The sequence below is a fragment of the Podarcis bocagei genome, assembly GCF_964188305.1.
Source record: "Podarcis bocagei genome assembly, chromosome: 14".
In the NCBI taxonomy this organism is placed as follows: domain Eukaryota; kingdom Metazoa; phylum Chordata; class Lepidosauria; order Squamata; family Lacertidae; genus Podarcis; species Podarcis bocagei.
In genome coordinates, this window is record NC_138139.1 from 6,008,399 (window position 1) to 6,028,799 (window position 20,401).

Genomic DNA, 20,401 nt, shown 5'->3' on the forward strand with positions numbered 1-20,401 from the left:
TGTGCTACAGGGCCAGGTTCAAGGTTCTTGTGTTGATAAACTAAACTCAGGATGCTTTAAGGACTGCCTGAGCTGTTGTATTTCAGCCCAATCACGGAGAACATCCAGAGGAGAGCTGTTGTCCTCTGTGTCGCAGGGGCCTGACTGGCCTCAGCCTAGAGATCAGACTTTTTGTGTCACCACCAGTCCCATGCTGTGGAGCACTCCACCAGCAGAAACTGAGCAGGCGTTTTGACTTTCAGGCTTCACCTGGCAACTTACTTTACGCTGACAGGCCTTTGCAGTTGCATAAAATGGTCGTCTCAACCACTGTTTTGCTTTCCCTTTGTTTAATGTACCCCCCCCCCCCCGATGTTTTGCAGGAAGAGGGAGAACTGATCTAGAGCTCTCTGTGCTTGGCATCTTTGTTCTTACCTTAGACAGGCAATCAAAGGCCTTCCACATTTGCATATAACACAGTAAGCCTTAGGTTTTGACTGGTCTCTAAACAGGCAATATGTTTTTTAAAACTATGCTTTTTTCTGCAGGCACTTTGAAGCGAAGGAGACCGCCCCAAACAGCTCAGCCTCCTCCACGCCAGAGGCCCCGAGAGAGTTATCAGATGGGACACATGAGACGTTAAGTGCTGTTTTTTGCCTTGGTTCTTCCTAGTGCCTACAGTGGGAAAATTTCACTCCAAAGAAAACCTATATTAAGTCATTGTCCCTGGTCTAACTTTCAACTAAAAAGCAGAAGAAAGAAAAAAAGGCAAGATTGTGGAGATGTTCAATGCTCGCATTTCCCTGCCCAGAAAGAGAAGCGGCTGATCTTGAAGCAGATTTTTAACCGCCTTCAGCACCATGATTTCGACTTTCTCCTCCCTGTGCTCTTCGTTGTTGCCTTTTCTTCACTTGGAGGCAAACATGACTCTTGTGAAACTCCTCTTCACATGAATTAAAGCATATATTTTTCAACTGTTGAGGCTAGGAAGCTAGACATTGGAGACATTACTTTGCCAATGTACATAAAATGTTATATGCAGACATTGTATTTCTCATGTACACCTGTACTTCTGTGTGCAATTGTAAAACAAGAGAATTGCAATATGGATGTTTCTTTGTATTATAAACCTTTTACGCTCTTAATGAAGAAATTACTGTTTAATTGACATACTCAGGATAACAGAGGTTGAAGGTGTATAAAAGTCTGGATTCTGTAATGCTTTATGCAGGAATTGTGAATCGGATCGAATCCTTTTTTAAATGTATCTATATTATGGTCAGAATTACTGCTAACATTCACTCTGGATGCAAAACCCAGATTTCTCATCCTGCACAAGCCCCACTAAAATGAACGAAGCTCTGCTCTGATCCAAAGGGGGCTTGTGGAGGAAATGTTCCCTCTGGATTGTGCTTTCTCTCTCGCATTGTGCCGCTGCTGTCCTGGGGATAGCACATGCCAGAATGTTCCCATCATTAATTTTTATGTAAAATATATAATTTCTGAGAGCTCAGCATAAGTATTTTCCAAAAAAAGGGGAAAAAAAATCTTTGCCTGTTAAATGATCGACTTCTTTTTTCATGCTTTGGTAGAAAGACAAGTGTGTTCTATTTTTCCTCAGAAGATTGCAACTGACTTTTCTTTGATATGCTCTGATAGTCTTAATATGTGGTAATTAGGTTCCCAGTTCTGACAGATATGGGAGAGATGAAAAGTTGTTTAATTTTTTTGTTTAAGTATTTTGGTAATTCTTCAGCATGATACTGTTCTTAAGGATAACCACTAAAACAAAAGTAACTGCTGCAGAGTCTGCTGTAGTTGTGTTTTAATTGTGTAGGCTGGGGAATGTCCACAAAAGGCGCTTAAAGGAGTCCGGAAGCTCAACAGCACAATGGCCCAAAGTTTTTATTATGAGTGTAAATAATTGGCATTTTAAAACAAAGTAGAAACAAAAGCAATGTCATAATATGCTTAACTGCTATGCAGGAAATGGAAGAGGGCATTATTCAAGCTTGTGATACACTGCTTCTGTTTTTCCAAAAGCACCAAGCTAATTAGGGAACAAATGGCTGTAAAAATATTTCTGGCTTTGCTTGGGAAGCAAATTTTATTAAGGGGTTGGCCAGGGTTTTGTTTTGTTTTCCAAGAGTATACAGTTTACACACACATTCTCATAATGTGAAGCAAGCCAGCAAGGCCAAAAATGTTAAAAGAATATAATGAAATCTCTTCCTTGTAAAACTTGTACAGTATGTGGTGACTTTTTTCAAAATACAGCTTTTTTGTACATGGTTTAGAGACAAATTTTGTACATGAAACCCCCAGACCAATAGACTATAAATAATTCTGAAGGATCTTAACTAGTTAGAAATCTGTAGTTGCTTTTAAACCATTTTAAAATACATTTTGGGGTGGTTCTGTTCTTGTTCTGTTCTTCAGACTGTGCAAAGGCTGGAAGCTAGGTTTGCATTTCTAAAATGGTGACTTTTGTTCTGCAAGAGTTCATAGTAACTTCTTGAGTGTGGTAGATCTTGGAACATGTAAATTCCTTGCTTGTAATGTTCTCCTGTGGCTAGGGTGCCTGGCAGAGAGCTGGCTACCCTGTTTTATTTTGGGTCTAAGTTTCATGTTTTCTGCAAAGAGAAAAGTGCACTGAACTCTCCACTACAAGTTAAGATGTGGTAAATTAAAACAAGATTATCAAGGCAAATTGCAATCTAATACTACTGTCAGTTTAATGTCCACTGTGTTTTATACAGTATCCTTTTTTTTTTTTGGTTCACTTTGGAAATTTTTACTAAAAAGTTGCAAAAATAAAATAAAGTATTGTGCAAACAAATGTAAGGGTTTTTTTTAAACTTGAAATGCATTAATAAATAGACCTGATGAAATCACCCTGGAAGTTGAGCTCTTTCTCAGAATTGAAGGGCAGTCAATTCTGATGTGCCTTCCTACATTTCACTGCCAGAAGCAGGCTGTGCTTCTTAGTAAAGGTAAAGGTACCCCTGCCCGTACGGGCCAGTCTTGTCAGACTCTAGGGTTGTGCGCTCATCTCACTCTAGAGGCCGGGAGCCGTCCGCAGACACTTCCGGGTCACGTGGCCAGCGTGACTAAGCTGCATCTGGCGAGCCAGCACCAGAGCAGCACACGGAATGCCGTTTACTTTCCCGCTATAAAGTGGTACCTATTTATCTACTTGCACTTAAGAGTGCTTTCGAACTGCTAGGTGGGCAGGAGCTGGGACCGAAAGACGGGAGCTCACCCCGCCGCGGGGATCCGAACCTCCGACCATACAATCGGCAAGTCCTAGGCACTGAGGTTTTACCCACAGCGCCACCCGCGTCCTGTGCTTCTTAGTAGATCTCATTTTATTGGTGTGGCTCAAAAAGGGGGGGGGGGTCTCAGTTAAACATGCCCCAAATCATACTGCTGCTGTATCTGCAAATGCTTCATCCAGGCCTGTAAAACTTTATCTCAGTACAGTGCTATGGTGTGATTATCAAAATATTTGTGCTTTATTGAAACGTGTTTGTGGGTTAGAGGCTCGTGTGCATGCGTGTGTGTGTGTGTGTGTTTTAAGGGATGGATTGGACTATTTCTGATCAATGTCAATTTTATTAGTGCAACACTATGCATTGGTGGGTGGACTGCACAAGTAAACTGATCAGAGCAATTAGTTCTGGGCACTTGAGTGATGTGAGGCTTTGACCTCAGTCTTAAATATTGACCCCTTCATTTTATATGGCAAACAGATATTGGAGTTGTAATTTCAGATATGACACATAGGGTAACAATCTCAAAGGCCAAGAGAAACAGTCAAAAATACTACTTGGAGCACCTAAAGTAGCACTTAAAAAAAGTAAAGGACCCCTGACAGTTAATTCCAGTCGCAGTCGACTCTGGGGTTGTGGCGCTCATCTCACTTTACAGGCCGAGGGAGCCGGCATTTGTCCACAGACAGTTTTTCCAGGTCATGTGGCTAGCATGACTAAGCCGCTTCTGGCGCAACGGAACACCAAAACCAGAGCAGCGCACGGAAACGCCGTTCACCTTCCCGCCGGAGCGGTACCTATTTATCTACTTGCACTTTTTGGCATGTTTTTGAACTGTTAGATTGGCAGGAGCTGGGACCGAGCAACGCGCACTCACCTTGTCATGGGGTTTCGAACTGCCAACCTTCTGATCGGCAAGCCCTAGGCCATAGCACCACCTGCGTCCCTTTAAAGTAGCACTTTGGATGCAACTAAGTTTACTGTGCACGTTTCTGTTTAAGGTGGCTGAGTAATAGGCATGCTAGCATGTTTCCCCTCATCTCCAAGCACTGTCTTTCTGGTGGACTTCTTTTGTGGAAACACTCCCTATTATGTGGGAAACAAAGGATTGTATCCCAGGAAGTTCTGGTCAAAGTAGACCCAATCAGAGCAAACAGCATTCAGTCAGAGCAAACAGCAATTCAGGTTTTTTCCAGATTGACGTTTGGTCTAATTTAGAGCCAAGGAACAGATTTTCTCTGAGAAAGGAGTGGGGTGAGGGGAAAACCGCTCGAACCCATGCTCTATAGGCATGGGACAAGTGTGGATGAGCCCCTAGTGGCAAAAGAATGACAGGCCACCCCTGCTGCTTCAGTCACCTGCACTAAGCGTCATAACTTGGTGTAGGGCAACTGCTTTGCCTTCCGTCCCTGGTTCAATCTTTAGTATCTCCGGTTAAAAGGTGATGAGTCCTGGATCCCTACACAGAAACATGCTGCTCAGCTGTAGCGCCTTTTCCAAGTTGTTGTGAAAATCCTTAAACAAAAGTCTTAAACACACATTTACCTGAAAGTCTGCAGAGCATGTATATGTTTAGGATTCTAGCGCTGGACCCAGGCATGCTGGACCCAGGCATACAGTAGCTGTGGCTAACCTGCCCTGTTAATTTTGGGAAGTATGGCTAAGTCAGATCAAACCCACAGCTTGCAGAACTTGATTTTCTGGTTCACATAGTTTAAAAGCAAGGTTTCAACAAGTATAGCCAATGTGTTCAGACCAGTGTTTCATTTGGGGACCCTAACAAATTTGAAAATGGCTTCAGATAACCATGCTAGCCAGGGCTGGCCCTGCTATAACACAGATACTGCAGGGAGGAGAGCAGTCAAAGCTGCAAGTGTCATGCCCTGCCCAGCGCCACCTAAGCAAGCCTGTTGCTGTCAGATGCACTGGAGGGTTCTGTCCCATCAATGGTGTTTGGCTTTTGTACGTGGAATGGGGAGGCTGCTATCTCTGTTGCCTCAGAGAACAAAACGTCTTGGGCTGGCCTTTATACTAGCCACATGTTCATGGGGTGGTTGCAATTATCACTTTAGCTGAAGCTTCCATAGCCTTGCAGAAGACTGTCCTTAGCTCTTAATGTTGATGGGGATGAGAAGGTGGTTTGTTCTACTGCAGATGCTGGTCAAAGTGGGAATATATGTTCATGCCATACTAAACATGCACCCAAACATGTGATTCCAATGAATGCTTGCTTTTAATTTAGCTGGTATGAAATTTAACCTTGATCTTGTGCTCATAAAGTGTGTTAGAATTATAGGCTATAATCCCAAAACACATTATGGGCACAAAATCAAGACTTCATTTTCACACCAGTGTTAAGCTTGAGCCATAAGCCTTAATTTTACTAATGCTTGTATGGCTAACAGGACTGGCTTTCCCTCTTAAGGGAAGCAAATGAGCAGTATTTTCTCTGCAGAGCTATCTAGCTGGGCTTGACCCATTTGGCATGAGGCAGGAGGCAGCAGCAAGATGGAGAGGAAGGGGTGTGTGTGCATGGCATGTGGCCTGCTTGCTGCCCTTGGGTGGAGTGGAAGTTGCTCTCCTATGGCCAGTGTTGGTAGAAGATTCAGCTACCAATCCAGTCAGATAATGCCCTTCGCTAGAAGCACTGAACAGTCTTGGACCAGCCCTCCTAGATATAGCAAAGGGAATCCAAATTCCGAAGGTGCCTTCTACCATTTCATTGAGACCTACGGGTATAGGGTGGTATATAAATTCAATAAATAATAATAATTGTTGAAGGGGTGTTATATGAGTGCAGGAGGGGTTATACAAGTGTACTTTCAAAATCACCAGCTATGCAAGTCTTCTCTACAGTACGGTGGTACCTCCGGTTACGAACTTAATCCGTTCCAGAGGTCCGTTCGTAACTGGAAACCGCTTGAAACCTGAGGTGCACTTTTGCTAATGGCGCCTCCTGCTGCTGCCGCGCCACCTGAGCGCGACTTCCGCTCGCATCCCGGGGCAAAGTTTGTAACAAGGGGCATTTACTTCCGGGTCAGCGGAGCACGTAACCTGAAGCATTTGTAAGGGGGACGGTATGTAACACGAGGTACCACTGTAATGCTTTTGTATAGTGCCCCAGCATTTCAATGAAGTTTGCACAGGACACAAATGTACCCCTGGACTGTATACTATCATGACATGGTCATCTTCAGGTGTAGCTTTATGAACTAAGTCAGCTTTCACCAAACTGGCCCCCTCCAGATGTTTTGAATTCCAAATCCTATCAGCCCCAGCCAGCACAGGAGGGCACTGGGCTGGCAAATTTTGAACTAAGTCCATAGCCTAAGCTGTTGACTCAAAACATTAAAATGCCCAGACTTTAAAAAATAAGGACACACATTAGGGTTTAATTTTAATGAGTCTATAAACCTCAAGCGATTCTTGCTCATTTTGAGATCTCGACGTGCTGTTTAAATTTTCTAACCAGATTGGACCAGAAAACTTTTTGTGTAAAATGGTATGTCCCTTTATTGAGTGAGTTGGTAATGAAAAATCCATGCTGTCTAACCATCTATAAAATATGCATATTCTGGCCTACTTAACAGCTGATTTAGTTGCTTTCACACTTTAGTCAACATTCGGGATAAATGTAAACAATTGAAGTTTGGGATCCAGCAGGGTTTTCTATGACCCCATCCTGCCCAGCCAAGATATATACATTAAAATTATAGATGTTAAGAAATAAAAACCCAAAGAAAAGGTACAGCTTGAAAGTGATTGAAGAGCAGTGCCAGTTTTTCCAGGTTCTTGCTTATTTGTACCTTCACCTGAGCCGCTGGGAGCTTACTTCACATCTAACAAACATTTTCTCCTGGCCTGGATAGAGGTGTAAATCGTCAAGGCTTTGAGAACAGAATGTCATTCTATGCAGAAGATTGGGGGGGGGGGGGAGAAGAGAAGAGAAGAGAAGAGAAGAGAAGAGAAGAGAAGAGAAGAGAAGAGAGAGAAACAAAATATTACTTGTTTATTTAATTGTAATAGTCGTGTAGTGTTTAAAAAGTGCACTCTAAAAATGGCATCATAAAATACTAGACTGGAAGCTCAAAGACCAATGACAGCCGTCAGTTCATCATTGCACAGCAGGGCACAGGGACGATTAGCAAGGAAAGCCAATCATCATAACAGCTGCAACAGCCTTTAGAACAAAAGCAGTTTCATTGCCTGGTGCAGCACTGCAAAGCTGATGATCAGGTGGACGTCCTTTGGCAAGGAAGTCCACATAGAGAAGATGTCTTAAACCAAGTCATGTTATTGGTCACTTCTGCCATAGCTCTGTGATAGAGCATATGTTTTGCATGTAGAAGGTCCTGGGATCTTGCTCTGCTTTGCTAGATGGACTGCAGTCTGGGACCCTAGGCAGCCATAGCCAGGGAGTGGCTGGAGGCACCGTATGAGGCAGTTTCCTGTTTCCTATGATTGTCTGTCTACTCTGGTAGCAACTTTCCAAGGCCTCAGATGAAAAAGACTTCTTTCCCCTGCGATCTGCTCCTTTTTAGAACTGGAAATGCTTTCCAAGTCTGACCTTCCTGCCCGAAAAACACAGCCACTTAATTATGGGGGTCTCCTCTTTCGTGTGGGACTGTCTATATTGTCAAATTGGAACACACGTGTTCTGTGATGTAATGCAAGATTCAGGGTCTTAATAATCTGTGTGGTTGTTTTTTTTGGGGGGGGGCAAAATCCATCCTAGTGCAAATGCAGACATTGTTGTTGGGCCAAAGAAGAAGGGCAGCTTGTCCCTTGGAGCAAGGATGAGAGACATGAAGTTCTCCAGCTAGCATGCCCAGTGTTTAAAGGTGATGGGAGATGTTGTCCAGCAATGACTGGAGCCCCACAAGTGCCCTAGCCCTGCTCCAGACATCAGTTGCAGAAGGCAAGCAGTACTGGAATTGGCTGTGGTCATCCTCGAATGCAGCCTTTGCCTACCTGGTGCCCCTAGCTCTCACCAGCCCCAGCCAGCAAAAATGTTGATTGGAGTCATCTAAAGGGCACCAGCTTGGCTCAAATGGCCCAAACCCCAACAGGGCTATAAGCAGTCACCCCTCTTTGTCCCATGACACTTACTTCTGTTGAGTTTCGCCTGCCTTGACTCGTATCGTCTCCATGATGAGTCCCAGTCGGCGGTCGCCCTTTCCCCATGGGATGATTGTTTGAACAGTGTTCCAGATGTTTTCCCAAATTGCAATCCCTTCCCACTTCAACTTGATCATCATCAGCTCACCAATATCAATTTCCAGAGGGACAAGAAAAGTGTATGTTTTATTCCCTGTAATGCCTTCGACTCTTAAGGGAGAGTAGGAGAGGGAGAAAGCAAAAATCCAAGCATCATACAAGGCACAGACCCATTGAAATCAATGGACAAGTAATTCACCCAAAATGCATGTGTGACACCAATGCACCTTTCACACATTCGTTTATCCTTGGGTCTCTTTCCCACCAAATTATGCTTGCTATACAGTGGTGCCCTGCAAGACGAATGCCTCGCAAGACGGAAAACCCGCTAGACGAAAGGGTTTTCCGTTTTTGAGCTGCTTCGCAAGACAATTTTCCCTATGGGCTTGCTTTGCAAGACGAAAACGTCTTGCAAGTGTTCCGATTTTTTTTCGCCCCCCCCTTTTTTAAGCCGCTAAGCCGCTAATAGCCTTTTAGCCACTAATCCACTAAGCCTTTAATAGCCGCTAAGCCTTTAATAGCTGCTAAACCACTAATAGCGCTAATCCGCTAAGCCGCTAATAGGGTTGCTTCGCAAGACGAAAAAACCGCTAGACAAAGAGACTCGCGGAACGGATTAATTTTGTCTTGCGAGGCACCACTGTATATCAAATGAACTTCACTGATACACCACTTCAATACATAACATAATATAAACAAAATCAATTTACAGAGTCAATACAAAATAGTATCAGTAAGTCATTAACTATCCAGCCAACCCCCTCCCCCCAAATGGAGACCATGTGAGGAATATGTGTTACAAAGGATAGCGAACACGGTGGTCAGTTTGGATGTCCAGGAGCTCATTGTGATTACCCTTAAAGCTGTGCTCCCAATGAGAGACCAAAAATGCAGGTAGCTCTGTTGATCCATATTATCTTCCTATATACATAAAAATGTAAGGCTGTTGTCAGCAGCGAGACAGATAAGCAAGGAAGTGGGGTGCGTGGGTACCAGCCTAGATAAGGTGCTTAATGTGGGGGAGGTGAGACGTGCAGCAATCCAGCAGGAAGCGAGTGCTGGCAAAAAGCATCAGCTGACAGGCGGGCAACTGGAGCTGCCTGCTTTTCTTGGTTTTCTTTTCCAGTGCACTTTTAAAGCTCCCAACTGTAGTGTCAGCAGTGTCTCTACCTGCCCCACACATGATGTCAGGTGTGAGATGGGTTTGGTTTAGGATTAATGTCCTTGTGGGCCAAATTTGAATCCTTGGCTGGCCAGATGTGGCCTGTGGGCTGAAGGCTCCCCACCCCTATTCTACACAAAAATATTTGTTACCGCCCACGCTCCTCTCTGAGCTGATACACACACATTTGTTTCAAAGATAGATTCTATACCTGGCACAGTAAAGGAGCACACTCGGCATTAATTTGGCTTATAATTCAGCATTTAATTTGGCTAATTAAACAATCTATGGCCTTTTAAACTGTAGGGTAGGTTGTTATTGTTATTGTTATTGTTTGTTACAATGTTATATATTTTTGCATTTTTATATTGCAACTGTCCTGTGATCCTTGGATGAAGGCGGTATAGAAATTTAATAAAAAATAATAAAAACAACAGCAACAATATTATCCAGTACTCACAAAGTGATGGAGAGGTTTTCAACGTTGTCTTTGCTGCCTGTCAGTGAGATTGTGAATGTTGGATCTATTTGCCTCTCTTTGAATTCGTTGATGAAACGGAACTTGAACTGATAGTGATGAACTGTGGAAAGGAGGAAACCACTGGCTGAAAATATGCACCTGCCTTTACAGGTACTCTCTGGCTGTCTTCTTTCTCCCTACTCCAGGGGCCAACCTGGTCTAGGGGAGCCACAAGGCCATTTCCCCAAAACCACCTCTCAGTCAGATGGGGGAGGGCAGGGTTTAATTCTGCTGGTGCTGCTTCACCAGTGAGTTTCCTGTGGGGAATGTGCTGACAATGCAGACACCCCTCCTCTCACCCTTCAGACCAACTTTGACCAGTGGGTAGGACTGCCGAACTATCAGTTGCCTGATGTCATCATGATGTCAGATGCTTAGCAGCTGGGGCTGGGGCCGCCCACCTGTCATAGTCAGCCTATGGTGTGGGAGGAGATAAAATCTGGTCTGCTGGGCCACAAAGGTTGCCCACCCCTGTCCCATTGCAAATGCAACATGGGGTTTGAATCCTTAGCTCAAAATTCAGATCCATAAAATGATATAAAATTAAATGCAGTGGTTCTCCCATATAATAATTCAGTTTGTTTGCTTCATCTAATGCAACTTTCCACAACGTGTTGCCCTTCAGATGTTGTAAGACTATAGATTATGCCATCTATCATCCTAAAGGGTCATCCTTTAAGGGTCAACATGGCAGGGCACCTGCTTAGGAGCAACAGCCCAGCAGGGCGCCCATTCATGACCCCTCCATGTACTGGTTCCTCCTCACCACTGTTGCAACTGGCTGGCTGGCTTGCGCTCTGGCACACAAGCCACCGCCATGTTGGCCTTCAATGGCACTGGCTGGTTTGAAGACACAGGCAGTAACAAAGATGGGGCAGAGGAGCAACTGCAGTAGCCGGCAACAATGGTAGCAAGTGGGTAAACTCACTGAGAAAAGGGGGACATTCAGAATGTCTTTCCCAAAGATCCCCCTCCCCAAAAAGAAACCCAGAAGCCAGCATTGACCGTGATGCTCTTGTTTCCAGGGCAAGGGGAACTCCTCATTGGATTCAGCCTTGAATCCCTGATTGCTTTAATCATTTGCAAAATGCATCCATGTTCTGGCGTGTGGTTTTGTTGTTCCTATCTGGCATTCTCACATGATCGCTGCAGCGTTTTGAGGAAAGTCATACCAGATCATTTGACAGGCCCCGGAATAATAGCTGCACTGTTATTCTCTGTTGCCTACGATGAAAGACTGCTCTTGTTCCATGCCTTGACCTTTTGGATAACTTGACATTCTCAAAATGTCTTATTTCAATGGCGGCAGCCCCAGCCCCAGCAAGCAGATCTCAGGGGTGGATGCCGAGTGGGGAAAGAGCAGGGCTGGGCCTCGGGAGGGTCTCCCTTCCACCACTCCCTCCCCGGCCAGGTCTGAGCTGTGAGTCATGAAGTCACACTGCATTTGAATGTCATGTCTTTCGTTCATTAGTTCAGGAAACCTTCGGCAACTTGCTAACTTTTAACTTCAGGGTGCAACCTGGGGATAATAATTTTGACCCACCTTACATGGATGATGCAAGGATGACCAAGATCATTTCTCCTTTACATCTGCAGGTGAGGCAGTGGAAGTGCTGGACCAGTGTCTTGCCTGGGTAATGGACTGGATGAGAGCCAACAAACTGAAGCTCAATCAGATAAAACTGAGGCACTGTTAGTGGGTGGTTCCCAAGACCAGATGGCTGGGAGGTCGCCTGCTCTTGATGGGGTTACACTTCCTCTGAAGGAGCAGGCTCATAGCTTGGGGGTCCTCCTGGATCCTTTGCTGCCGCTCAAGGCTCAGGTTGCCTCAGTGGCTCAGAGTGCCTTCCATCAGCTTCGGGTGGTGGCCCAGCTATCTGGACAGGGATAGCCTAAGAACTGTTGCCTGTGCTCTGGTAACTTCAATGTTAGATTACCGCAATGTGTTATACGTAGGGCTGCCTCTGAAGATGGTTCAGAAACTTCAGCTGGTGCAGAATTCAACAGCCAGGTTGCTCACTGGTGCAAGACGGTTTGAGAGTATTACACTGATCCTGGTTCAACCGCTCTGGCTACCAATTAGTTTCTGGGCCCAATTCAAAGTGCTGGTTTTGACCTATAAAGCCTTAAAATGGCTCAGGACTGCAATACCTCAAGGACCGCCTCTTTCCATATGAACCTACCTGGACCCTGAGATTATCTTCAGAGGCCCTTCTTCATGTGCCACCTCTTCAAGAGGTCCGGAGGGTGGCAACACGAGAACGGGGCCTTCTCTGCAGTGGCTCCCTGCTGTGGAATGCTCTCCTCAGGGAAGTTCGCCGGGTGTCTTCATTATACACCTTTAGCCGCCAGGCAAAAATGTTCCTTTTTAACCAGGCCTTTTGGTTGATCCAATTTACATAATATGCCCTTTTAAAATATGCTTTTCGGGGGGGGGGGCTATAGGTTGTTGTTTTTATTTTTATTAGGTGTTTTGTGGTTTTATATCGTGATTTTATATCTTTGATTTTGTGGTTTTATATTTTGAGACCCCTGGGTATAGGGTGGTATATAAATTCAAATGATGATGATGTTTAGGAGCACTTGGAACAGTCTGAAATGCCATGTACAGTGGTACCTCGGGTTAAGAACTTAATTCATTCTGGAGGTCTGTTCTTAACCTGAAACTGTTCTTAACCTGAAGCACCACTTTAGCTAATGGGGCCTCCTGCTGCCACCGCGCTGCTACTGTGAGATTTCTGTTCTCATCCTGAAGCAAAGTTCTTAACCCGAGGTAATACTTCTGGGTTAGCGGAGTCTGTAACCTGAAGCGTATGTAACCTGAAGTGTATGTAACCCAAGGTACCACTGTAAATGCAAACTAGCATGATTGATTAGAACCAGAAATTATTTCTGCTGCCATTGTTGCAAGCCCAGGAATGTCCACCTCGCTCATGCTCCTCTCTGACCTTTCAGATCTGTGGATTGAGCATTGCTTTGTGTCTCCTCCTTTGCTCAGTTCAGCCCAGCTGGGCCCTGACACCAGGCAGAAGGGACTTTTCAGTGGAAGTACTTCTTCATGCAGTGCAGAGTTAAAAGTGTGGAGCTCACTCCCATGGGAAACATCAATGGCCACCAACTTGGATGGCTTTAAAGTAGACAAATTTATGGTTATTGATGGCTACTAGCCATGACGGTTATGCTTTGCCTCCAGTCAGAGGAAGCAATTGCTTTTGAACGCCAGTAGCTGGAACCCACAGGAGGGGGGGAGTGACTCCTGCGCTCAGGCCTTGCTTACTGGTTTCCCACAAACATCTGGGTGGCCACTGTGAGGAGAAGATGCTGGACTAGATGGGATACTGGCCTGATCCATCAGGCTCTCCTTATCTTCAGCAGGGGCACAGCAATGGTGGAAGCTGCTCTTTTGGGTGAAAACGCAAGCCTGGCTGCTGAGCGTCTTCTGTAACAAAGTCAAGCCTTTCATAGTTCAAAATTTAGAATTACCGTTTGGGACGGGTTGACTCCACTCCATCTCTTTAGTACGAGGTTGGTATTGAAAATAATGTTCATTGGCAATTAGTAGTCTGTTTTTCAAAAAAGTAATTTAAATACTTACCTGCTTTTATTCTGGATTGGACAACTATATGTTGTTGTCCCCCTTTACAAGTACTTTGAGTAAAATGTTGGATAGAATTTATCTAATAACCAACAATGTTATTGAAGAAAAGACTCACGTCACTAGTAGGCTGTGTTCTGTTTGGGAGTCACAGAGTTTTGTAAGCCTCAGTTTGGAAGGCAGTTGAGCAGTTAGAGGCAGGAGGGCAGGAGGGGGGGCAGGGAATACACCCTAACCCCCACCCATGGGAGAGACAATAAGTGTGGGATTGGTTTTAATGGGTAGGAGAGGATATATTAATTGCAATTTATCTCCCCAGGCACCCACATGTGTGGGTTGAACAGAGTTTCAAAATCCCATCTTTGACAGCAAAATTAAAAGCATAGGAATTCGGCTATAAAGCCTTCTTTTGGACAGGTCCAGCTATGAAGTAAGCTGGCTCTCCCTTCCTTACCCCACTTAACTAAGAACCAGGCAGCAACTTGTAAAGCAAGTTTAAAAACTTACTTACTTTATAATGATGTGTTGGTTCACAGCAACAGTAGCAGTAAAAACTATTCAGGCAAAATCTTTATATTTACAGTATAACCAGCCTCAGGCATCTGCTTGAAGCTGGAGCAAACAGAGGCATGTCTGCATCCATGGCTAGTCAAAGGGAGAGAGAAAGGAACAGGGAGCACTATATGTTCCTTCCTCTCCAGGAGAGGAGGGGAAATGACGTCACCCAGAGCCCTATCAGCCAACTGTAGTTCTATGGCCCACCTATCATCAATACAGCTCTGTGGTCTTATCCCCTTCTCATACTAACTAGCAAGGATATGCATTTGTTAGCTTTTGCTGCTAATCTCCCACAATAAGCCACAATCTCACCTTGAAAATGCCCAAACTCTCCAGCTGCCTATTTGCACTTTAAAAACAATGCCAGTGTGAGTGACTGTTTGTGGACAAATTCCAAATAAAATCTGGAGTGCCATTGAAGGAGGAGGTCATTTGTGGCCCTCTCTGGGCAAATACACTGGCATGGCCTGTTTTTTTGGTTTTTTTTGTCTAATTCATCAGAACCACTGAGTAATGGAAGCCTGTAGATCTGACAATCCTCCCTGCATTTTTCTCAACCTGTCAAACTCAGGTTCCACCCTCACCATGGGAGTAGCCAAGGGGGGGGGGTTGGGGAGGGGCAGCTGCTCCCCCTAAATCAATAAAAATACAAAGCTAGCTAACTGAGGTTCTGCCCCCACAACAAAAGCCCCCCCCCAATCCTGGCTACACCTATGATGCTCACTCAGAGACACACCTAAACCCATATGTTGTGTAAGCACAGATAGACGTTGCCTGCCTTGGCTTCCCAGGAGACATGGCGGCAATCTCTTGCTCCCTCCTCATCTGCCCACACCAACCTTTGAAAGGCATCTGGGCTCGCGTCTTCAGGAACAGCCGCCAGCTGCCAGGGACCCTCTCCTTCCGAATATGGTAGCCCAGGATGTTGCACCTCTTTGCCCTGCAGCTGAGGCACCGGCCCTTGTCAAAGGTCTGCATGTCTTTGCACCAGTAGCCCTTGATATGCTGGTTGTTGTGCCACAGGGAGTCGATGAAGAGGTGGACGGACCTTTCGTGCGCACACTTCACGGTCTGAGCCAGACCTGCACAAAAACAGGGCAGCAGGACCAAGCGCTTCCACGATCTCTTGTTCACAGGGAATGGAAAGAGCTCCCAACCTGGTCTCTTCTCCCCCAGCACTCTGCTGCCATGTCCCTCTTCTGACAAGCCCCCTCCTACCAGCACCAATCTGAAGGACAGAGCCAGCTATCTACATCCCAGGGATGAATTCAAGAATAAACCACCCGCTGCTACTCTTGAATCATTCCGTCAGAAGAGCCAGGAGACAGACTGCAAGGAAGATGAAGACAGGACCCGATTTCAGCAATCTTTTATGATATGGCGCCCTGTGGGAAGCCAAAATTTGGCATTCCCAAATGAATCCTCTCAATTATGGATTGTCTCAAATTTGCACCCCCTCAGGGAACCACCTGCACCACCCTAAATCTGGCACTGATGAAGAGGAAGGGCTACTTGAGGAACTTCAGAACTTTTGCCTGCAGGGAGACCATCCCTGAGACCCCATCCGCTTGGGAAGGGCAGCAGCAAGGCAGAGGCCCTCTCATGCCAAGCAACAGGGGCAGCAGCCAGAAGTGCAGTCCTCTCCCTCTCTTTGCATCTTGGGAAATGCCGGGCTCTAATGGCAGAGGCAGAAAAATCCAGGAAGATGGGGGGCAGCTAGTTGGCAGGCTGTGTTCTGTTTGTGGGCCATAAGACATACAAGACTGAGTGAGGGGAACAGCAGGAGAGAAGGCAATAGGAATTGGGGACAGGAGTGCTACTGGGACATTGCCACTATGGGGATCCTTAAGCTCTTTCAGCTGATGCTTAGAAGCACTAAGGACAACCCATCCTGTTCTCTTGCTTGGGCCTCCCCAAGCACATACGCCTACAAACTTTGGAATTCAATCCATTTCACTCAAGGGGGGGGGGCTCTTTCGCACATTTTGCATGAAGGGGGCTCTGTTCCTCAACAGCTTCAGTGACATTAAAACTGTCAGCCTTTAAGGGGCCACAAGACTCATTGTTGGTTTTACTGCACCAGACTATAACAATCATCTCCTTCAAAGCTGTGGAAATATCACATGCACAGATCCTGTGGGAGAAGATTTTGCCTAAAGGTGTGTATGGGATGCAACAGTATATTATGGGGGTGAGGAGGAGGAGTGCTGAAAGTGTGGGATGGCAGGCACACTTGTGGGCCTCACCCTGCAGAGCCCCAACATTACCACACCTCCTTCTCTCTTCCTGGTTGGCCTCTGTGAGAACAGGATGCTGAGGGAGATGTGCCATTAACTTGATCCAGCCGGGCGCTTCTTACATTTGTTATGTTCCTTACCTGTAATTCCATACTGCACGATGTGATTATAGACATGCATGATGTGGCATCCAGGCTGAAAAGTCCCTCCATTGGGGTAGAAGTCAAAGTGAGCAACAGGCTGCTTGATGCCAACGCTGAGGCCCATTTGCTGCTGGGTGAAGGTGTGGATGGCATCGACAAAGTCTGCATCATCTGGGGATAAGCGGTCTGTTGGGGACATGCCTTCAAAGAGAGGGCCAGCCGGGTCAAGCCCTGTAGGAAATGCAAACCAGGGCTTGTGATGAGGGCACCATCTCCAGACTGTGCCTTTACATGATGTAAAGTTCAATGCCTCCAAGAGGGGTAGGGTAGGGGGAATGGAGGTGGTGGGTCATAGCTCAGTGACAGAGCGTGTGCTTTGCCTGCAGAAATCACACCACATTTTTGTAATTGCAAGTTGTTATAAACTGTTTTGAACATTGTGCTTTAATGTTGTAGCACGCCCTGGGATCTTGGGGTGAAAGGCAGGCAATAAATAATAATTATTCTAATGATAACACTTAGGGAACAGGGCAAAGGTGGTGTGGGATTCTGCAAAGTTTCAGTAAAAGTGTGGGGAGGAGAGCAATGTTAGCCCTTGATTTCTACGAGGTGGAAAATCTCAAATGGCTCCATCTTTCCAAGCCTCAGCCTGGAAATGATGTTCATGGGAGCTGAGCAAAAGTTCCTCTGCTGAAGACCCTCCTTGAGTTTTGCTTCTGCCTCACCTTTAGAACAAAGCACCACCACTTCTGGCCTGGGAGCAGCGCTGGCTCTTGGCTTACCAAAATCAAGCAGGTGGAGCAGGGACAGGGGAGTAACCAGACCATCCCCTACTTTTGCTCTGTCTTTTCCATCCCCTCAACCTTTCATTGTTGCTCCTCCTCATGTTTTTGGAAGGCGTCTCTTTGACACAGAAAACACACAGCAGCCTATTGTGTAACTGAGTTCAAAGAAGGGGGTAGGTAGCCATGCAAGATGTGGAGATAGGTTGCTATGAATGAAGCTATTCAAGGCAGCTTTCCTTTTGCAAGAGGTCTCCTTTGCACTAATTCCTCCTAAGCAGGAATGCTGCACTGTTCTAGCCTTCCTGGAAGCATTTGGAATATGATGATTTAATTGCAGAAATGGTGGGGCCTGCTTCACAGTCCATGACTGGAAGCCTGTTGGGCTTGGACCCTTTTTACACACCAGGCCCAAGATAGAACCCAGCACTTTTTCATCTTTGATGCAAGCACTGTTTGCATGTGGCTTACTCACTTGAAGGCCCCTATTTCTCAGTCCCATGAAATCTACGGGAATTATGCCAGACCCTACAATGAGCGTCATGAGAGCTCTCATTAATGTGACCACACACAATAGGAGCAACTTCAACAAATGCACATCAGAAGGCAAGGCAACCATTGTTCTGGGCGCAATTAGTTCTAAGCACTGAGGTTTTCTTGCAGCTGCCAAATATGAGCAAATGCTACAGAGATGCTGTCAGAGCTGCTTCCAGATCCTAGCTCACAGAGGATCACGCTAGCCAGCGATCATTAATTAAAAGTCTTTATTGAGTTACAGTTTCCATTCTCAAGCTGCTGCGTGCAACTCTACGTCTAGTGGTTAGATCGGCGAAGCTCCGTCTGAGTCTCCGCCCCTTGAGCACCAACTTAATATCCTAGCCCTGCTCCACCTTTTCCGCCTGACTGTTCTCCTCTGGGTCCCTCTGCCCCCCGGGGTCTCTTCCTTCCGGGATTCTTCTGACGCCGACCCCCCGGAACCTCCTGTCTCCTTGCGCCGGGCTTTAGGACCTGGCTCCCTTTCCGGGCTGCCTACTGCGTCACTTTCCTGTGCATTTGAACTTGGCGCGCGCGCCCAACCTTCCACTTTCCGTCTGACCGTTTCTTCGCTCCCCGATGGAGGTGTGGCCACTCCTGACTCGTGCCCTCCCCCCTGTTGTGAGCTGCCAGCGCTTGATCCCTGGCGCCCTTCCTCTTCCCTGCTCTCTGGCGGTGACGCTGGTTCCGATTTCCAACTGCTCCCCTCTGAGTCCCCTCTGGCTCTATCTTCCTGGGGTGTCCCCCTAGGCTCCCCCCTTGCCCTGGCCACTGGTGCTCCTTTCTGTGAATCTTCTGATTCACTGGAAAGACTCGGAGATCTCGGGTCGTCGTCATCACTCATCCTTTCTTCTGCCTCCTCCCCCTCGCTCTCTGTTTCCTCCCTTGCCCTTGCCTCTGCTCCTGAACCCCTGACAGATGCTTTCTAGAAAGATTATCCTGCTCAGCCCAGGACCAACACCACAGGCACTGAAGAGTGAGGTTATCACCCCTCTGCTATTGTCCATTGCTGCAGTGTCCTTTCTTTTGGCAGTTCAGAATTAACTGGGGACAGCAAAAACTGAAAAGTTTTTAGCGGGGGCAACTAGAATAAGATCTGTCATTTGATTATTGATCTAAATGTATTTTATATACAGTGGTTAAGTTTTTACCTTTATCTTCTGTACATTGTATCTTATTTTATTGCTATGGCTGGTGGCTGACGCAAATAAAGATTATTCTGATTCTGATTCACAGGCACTGTTGAATGAAGCAAAATGATTTTTGTTCCCAAACATGTAAGTTATGCCTTAAAATAGGAAGCGTATGGAAGAAAACCTAATTAATATTATTAGCTGATAATTGATTTTGCGTGTGTGTGTATAAATTATCCTACTGTATAAAAGTAAACTTTACATTCATTACTCACTTTTTCTACTGAACGGGGTACAGGGATGTCCCCTCGCCCCATCCCCAGAAGAGAATGCAGCCTGGAAAAAGTTATCCACCTCGGTTTTGACTGAGGGGTCTAAGACAGGAAGCTGCCCTATATGGAGTCAGACCACTGGTCTATCTAGCTCAACTGGGTCTACACGGACTGGCAGCAGCCCTCCAGGATTCTGGGCAGGGTTCTCTCACAGCCCTGCCTGGAGATGCTGTCAGGGATGGTACCCAGGGCCTTCTGCACACAAAGCAGCTGTTCTACTGCTGAGCTACAATGGCCCTTCCCCCAAGGGATGCTTTGCGGGATTTTTCTTCTTACCTGTAATCCTGCCAATCTTCCTTGCACCCCTAATGTAGCTGCCGGCAAAGCCAGAGACGTGAGCGCCAAGGCTGTACCCAATCAGGTGAGCATTGCCTCTGGAGAACTGGACAGATTCCTGGAAGATACCCGACAGCCATGTAAGTGCAGGCAAAGTGTGGGGCATGCACTGTTGTTGCAGGCTCAGCCTGGGGCTGGTGCAAGACATTTGGGTGCCCGAGATGGAAATCCAACTGACCTCAGTCCCTCCCACTAATGAGCATGAGGCACAACTTGGTGGGAAGTTCTCTTGTGCGAGCCCCATTGGAACAGTACAGTTGTGCTCTTGCATTGCTCCCATTCATTTCAATGGGGTTTGCCCAGGAGAACCTCCCAGTTGGATTTTAGAATCTCAGCTGTTCCTCCAAGGGTATTTGATCCTCACAATGACCCTAGAAGGTAGGTGTGAGTGACTGGCTCAGGGTCACACAGGGTGCTTCATGGCTGAGTGGGGATGATGACGATGGTTAATTGCACTTAGAATCATAGAACTGGAAAGGAACCATGAGGGTCATCTTGTCCATTGCAGGAATCTTTTACCCAATGCTCAAACCCACGACCCTGAGTTTAAGAGTCTCCTGCTCTACTGACTGAGATAGTTGCATTTACTTTTTCACAATAT

General features: G+C 46.1%; 2 protein-coding genes across 2 annotated transcripts in view; one reads left to right on the top strand and one right to left on the bottom strand.

The window, feature by feature from the left end:
• ADAM10 (ADAM metallopeptidase domain 10) overlaps window positions 1–2,873 on the top strand; it is a 52,760-nt gene extending 49,887 nt beyond the window's left edge. The window contains exon 16 of the mRNA XM_081170567.1: window positions 528–2,873. Coding sequence (XP_081026693.1) covers window positions 528–622 — 95 coding nt within the window. The 3' untranslated portion in view covers window positions 623–2,873. The remainder of the gene's footprint in view (window positions 1–527) is intronic.
• Window positions 2,874–6,738: 3,865 nt separating this feature from the next.
• LIPC (lipase C, hepatic type) overlaps window positions 6,739–20,401 on the bottom strand; it is a 47,619-nt gene continuing 33,956 nt past the window's right edge. Inside the window, exons 4-9 of the mRNA XM_081170645.1 lie at window positions 19,741–19,858; window positions 16,681–16,914; window positions 15,143–15,385; window positions 10,091–10,211; window positions 8,361–8,579; window positions 6,739–7,159 (exon numbers count right to left, since the gene is read on the bottom strand). Coding sequence (XP_081026771.1) covers window positions 7,060–7,159; window positions 8,361–8,579; window positions 10,091–10,211; window positions 15,143–15,385; window positions 16,681–16,914; window positions 19,741–19,858 — 1,035 coding nt within the window. The 3' untranslated portion in view covers window positions 6,739–7,059. The remainder of the gene's footprint in view (window positions 7,160–8,360; window positions 8,580–10,090; window positions 10,212–15,142; window positions 15,386–16,680; window positions 16,915–19,740; window positions 19,859–20,401) is intronic.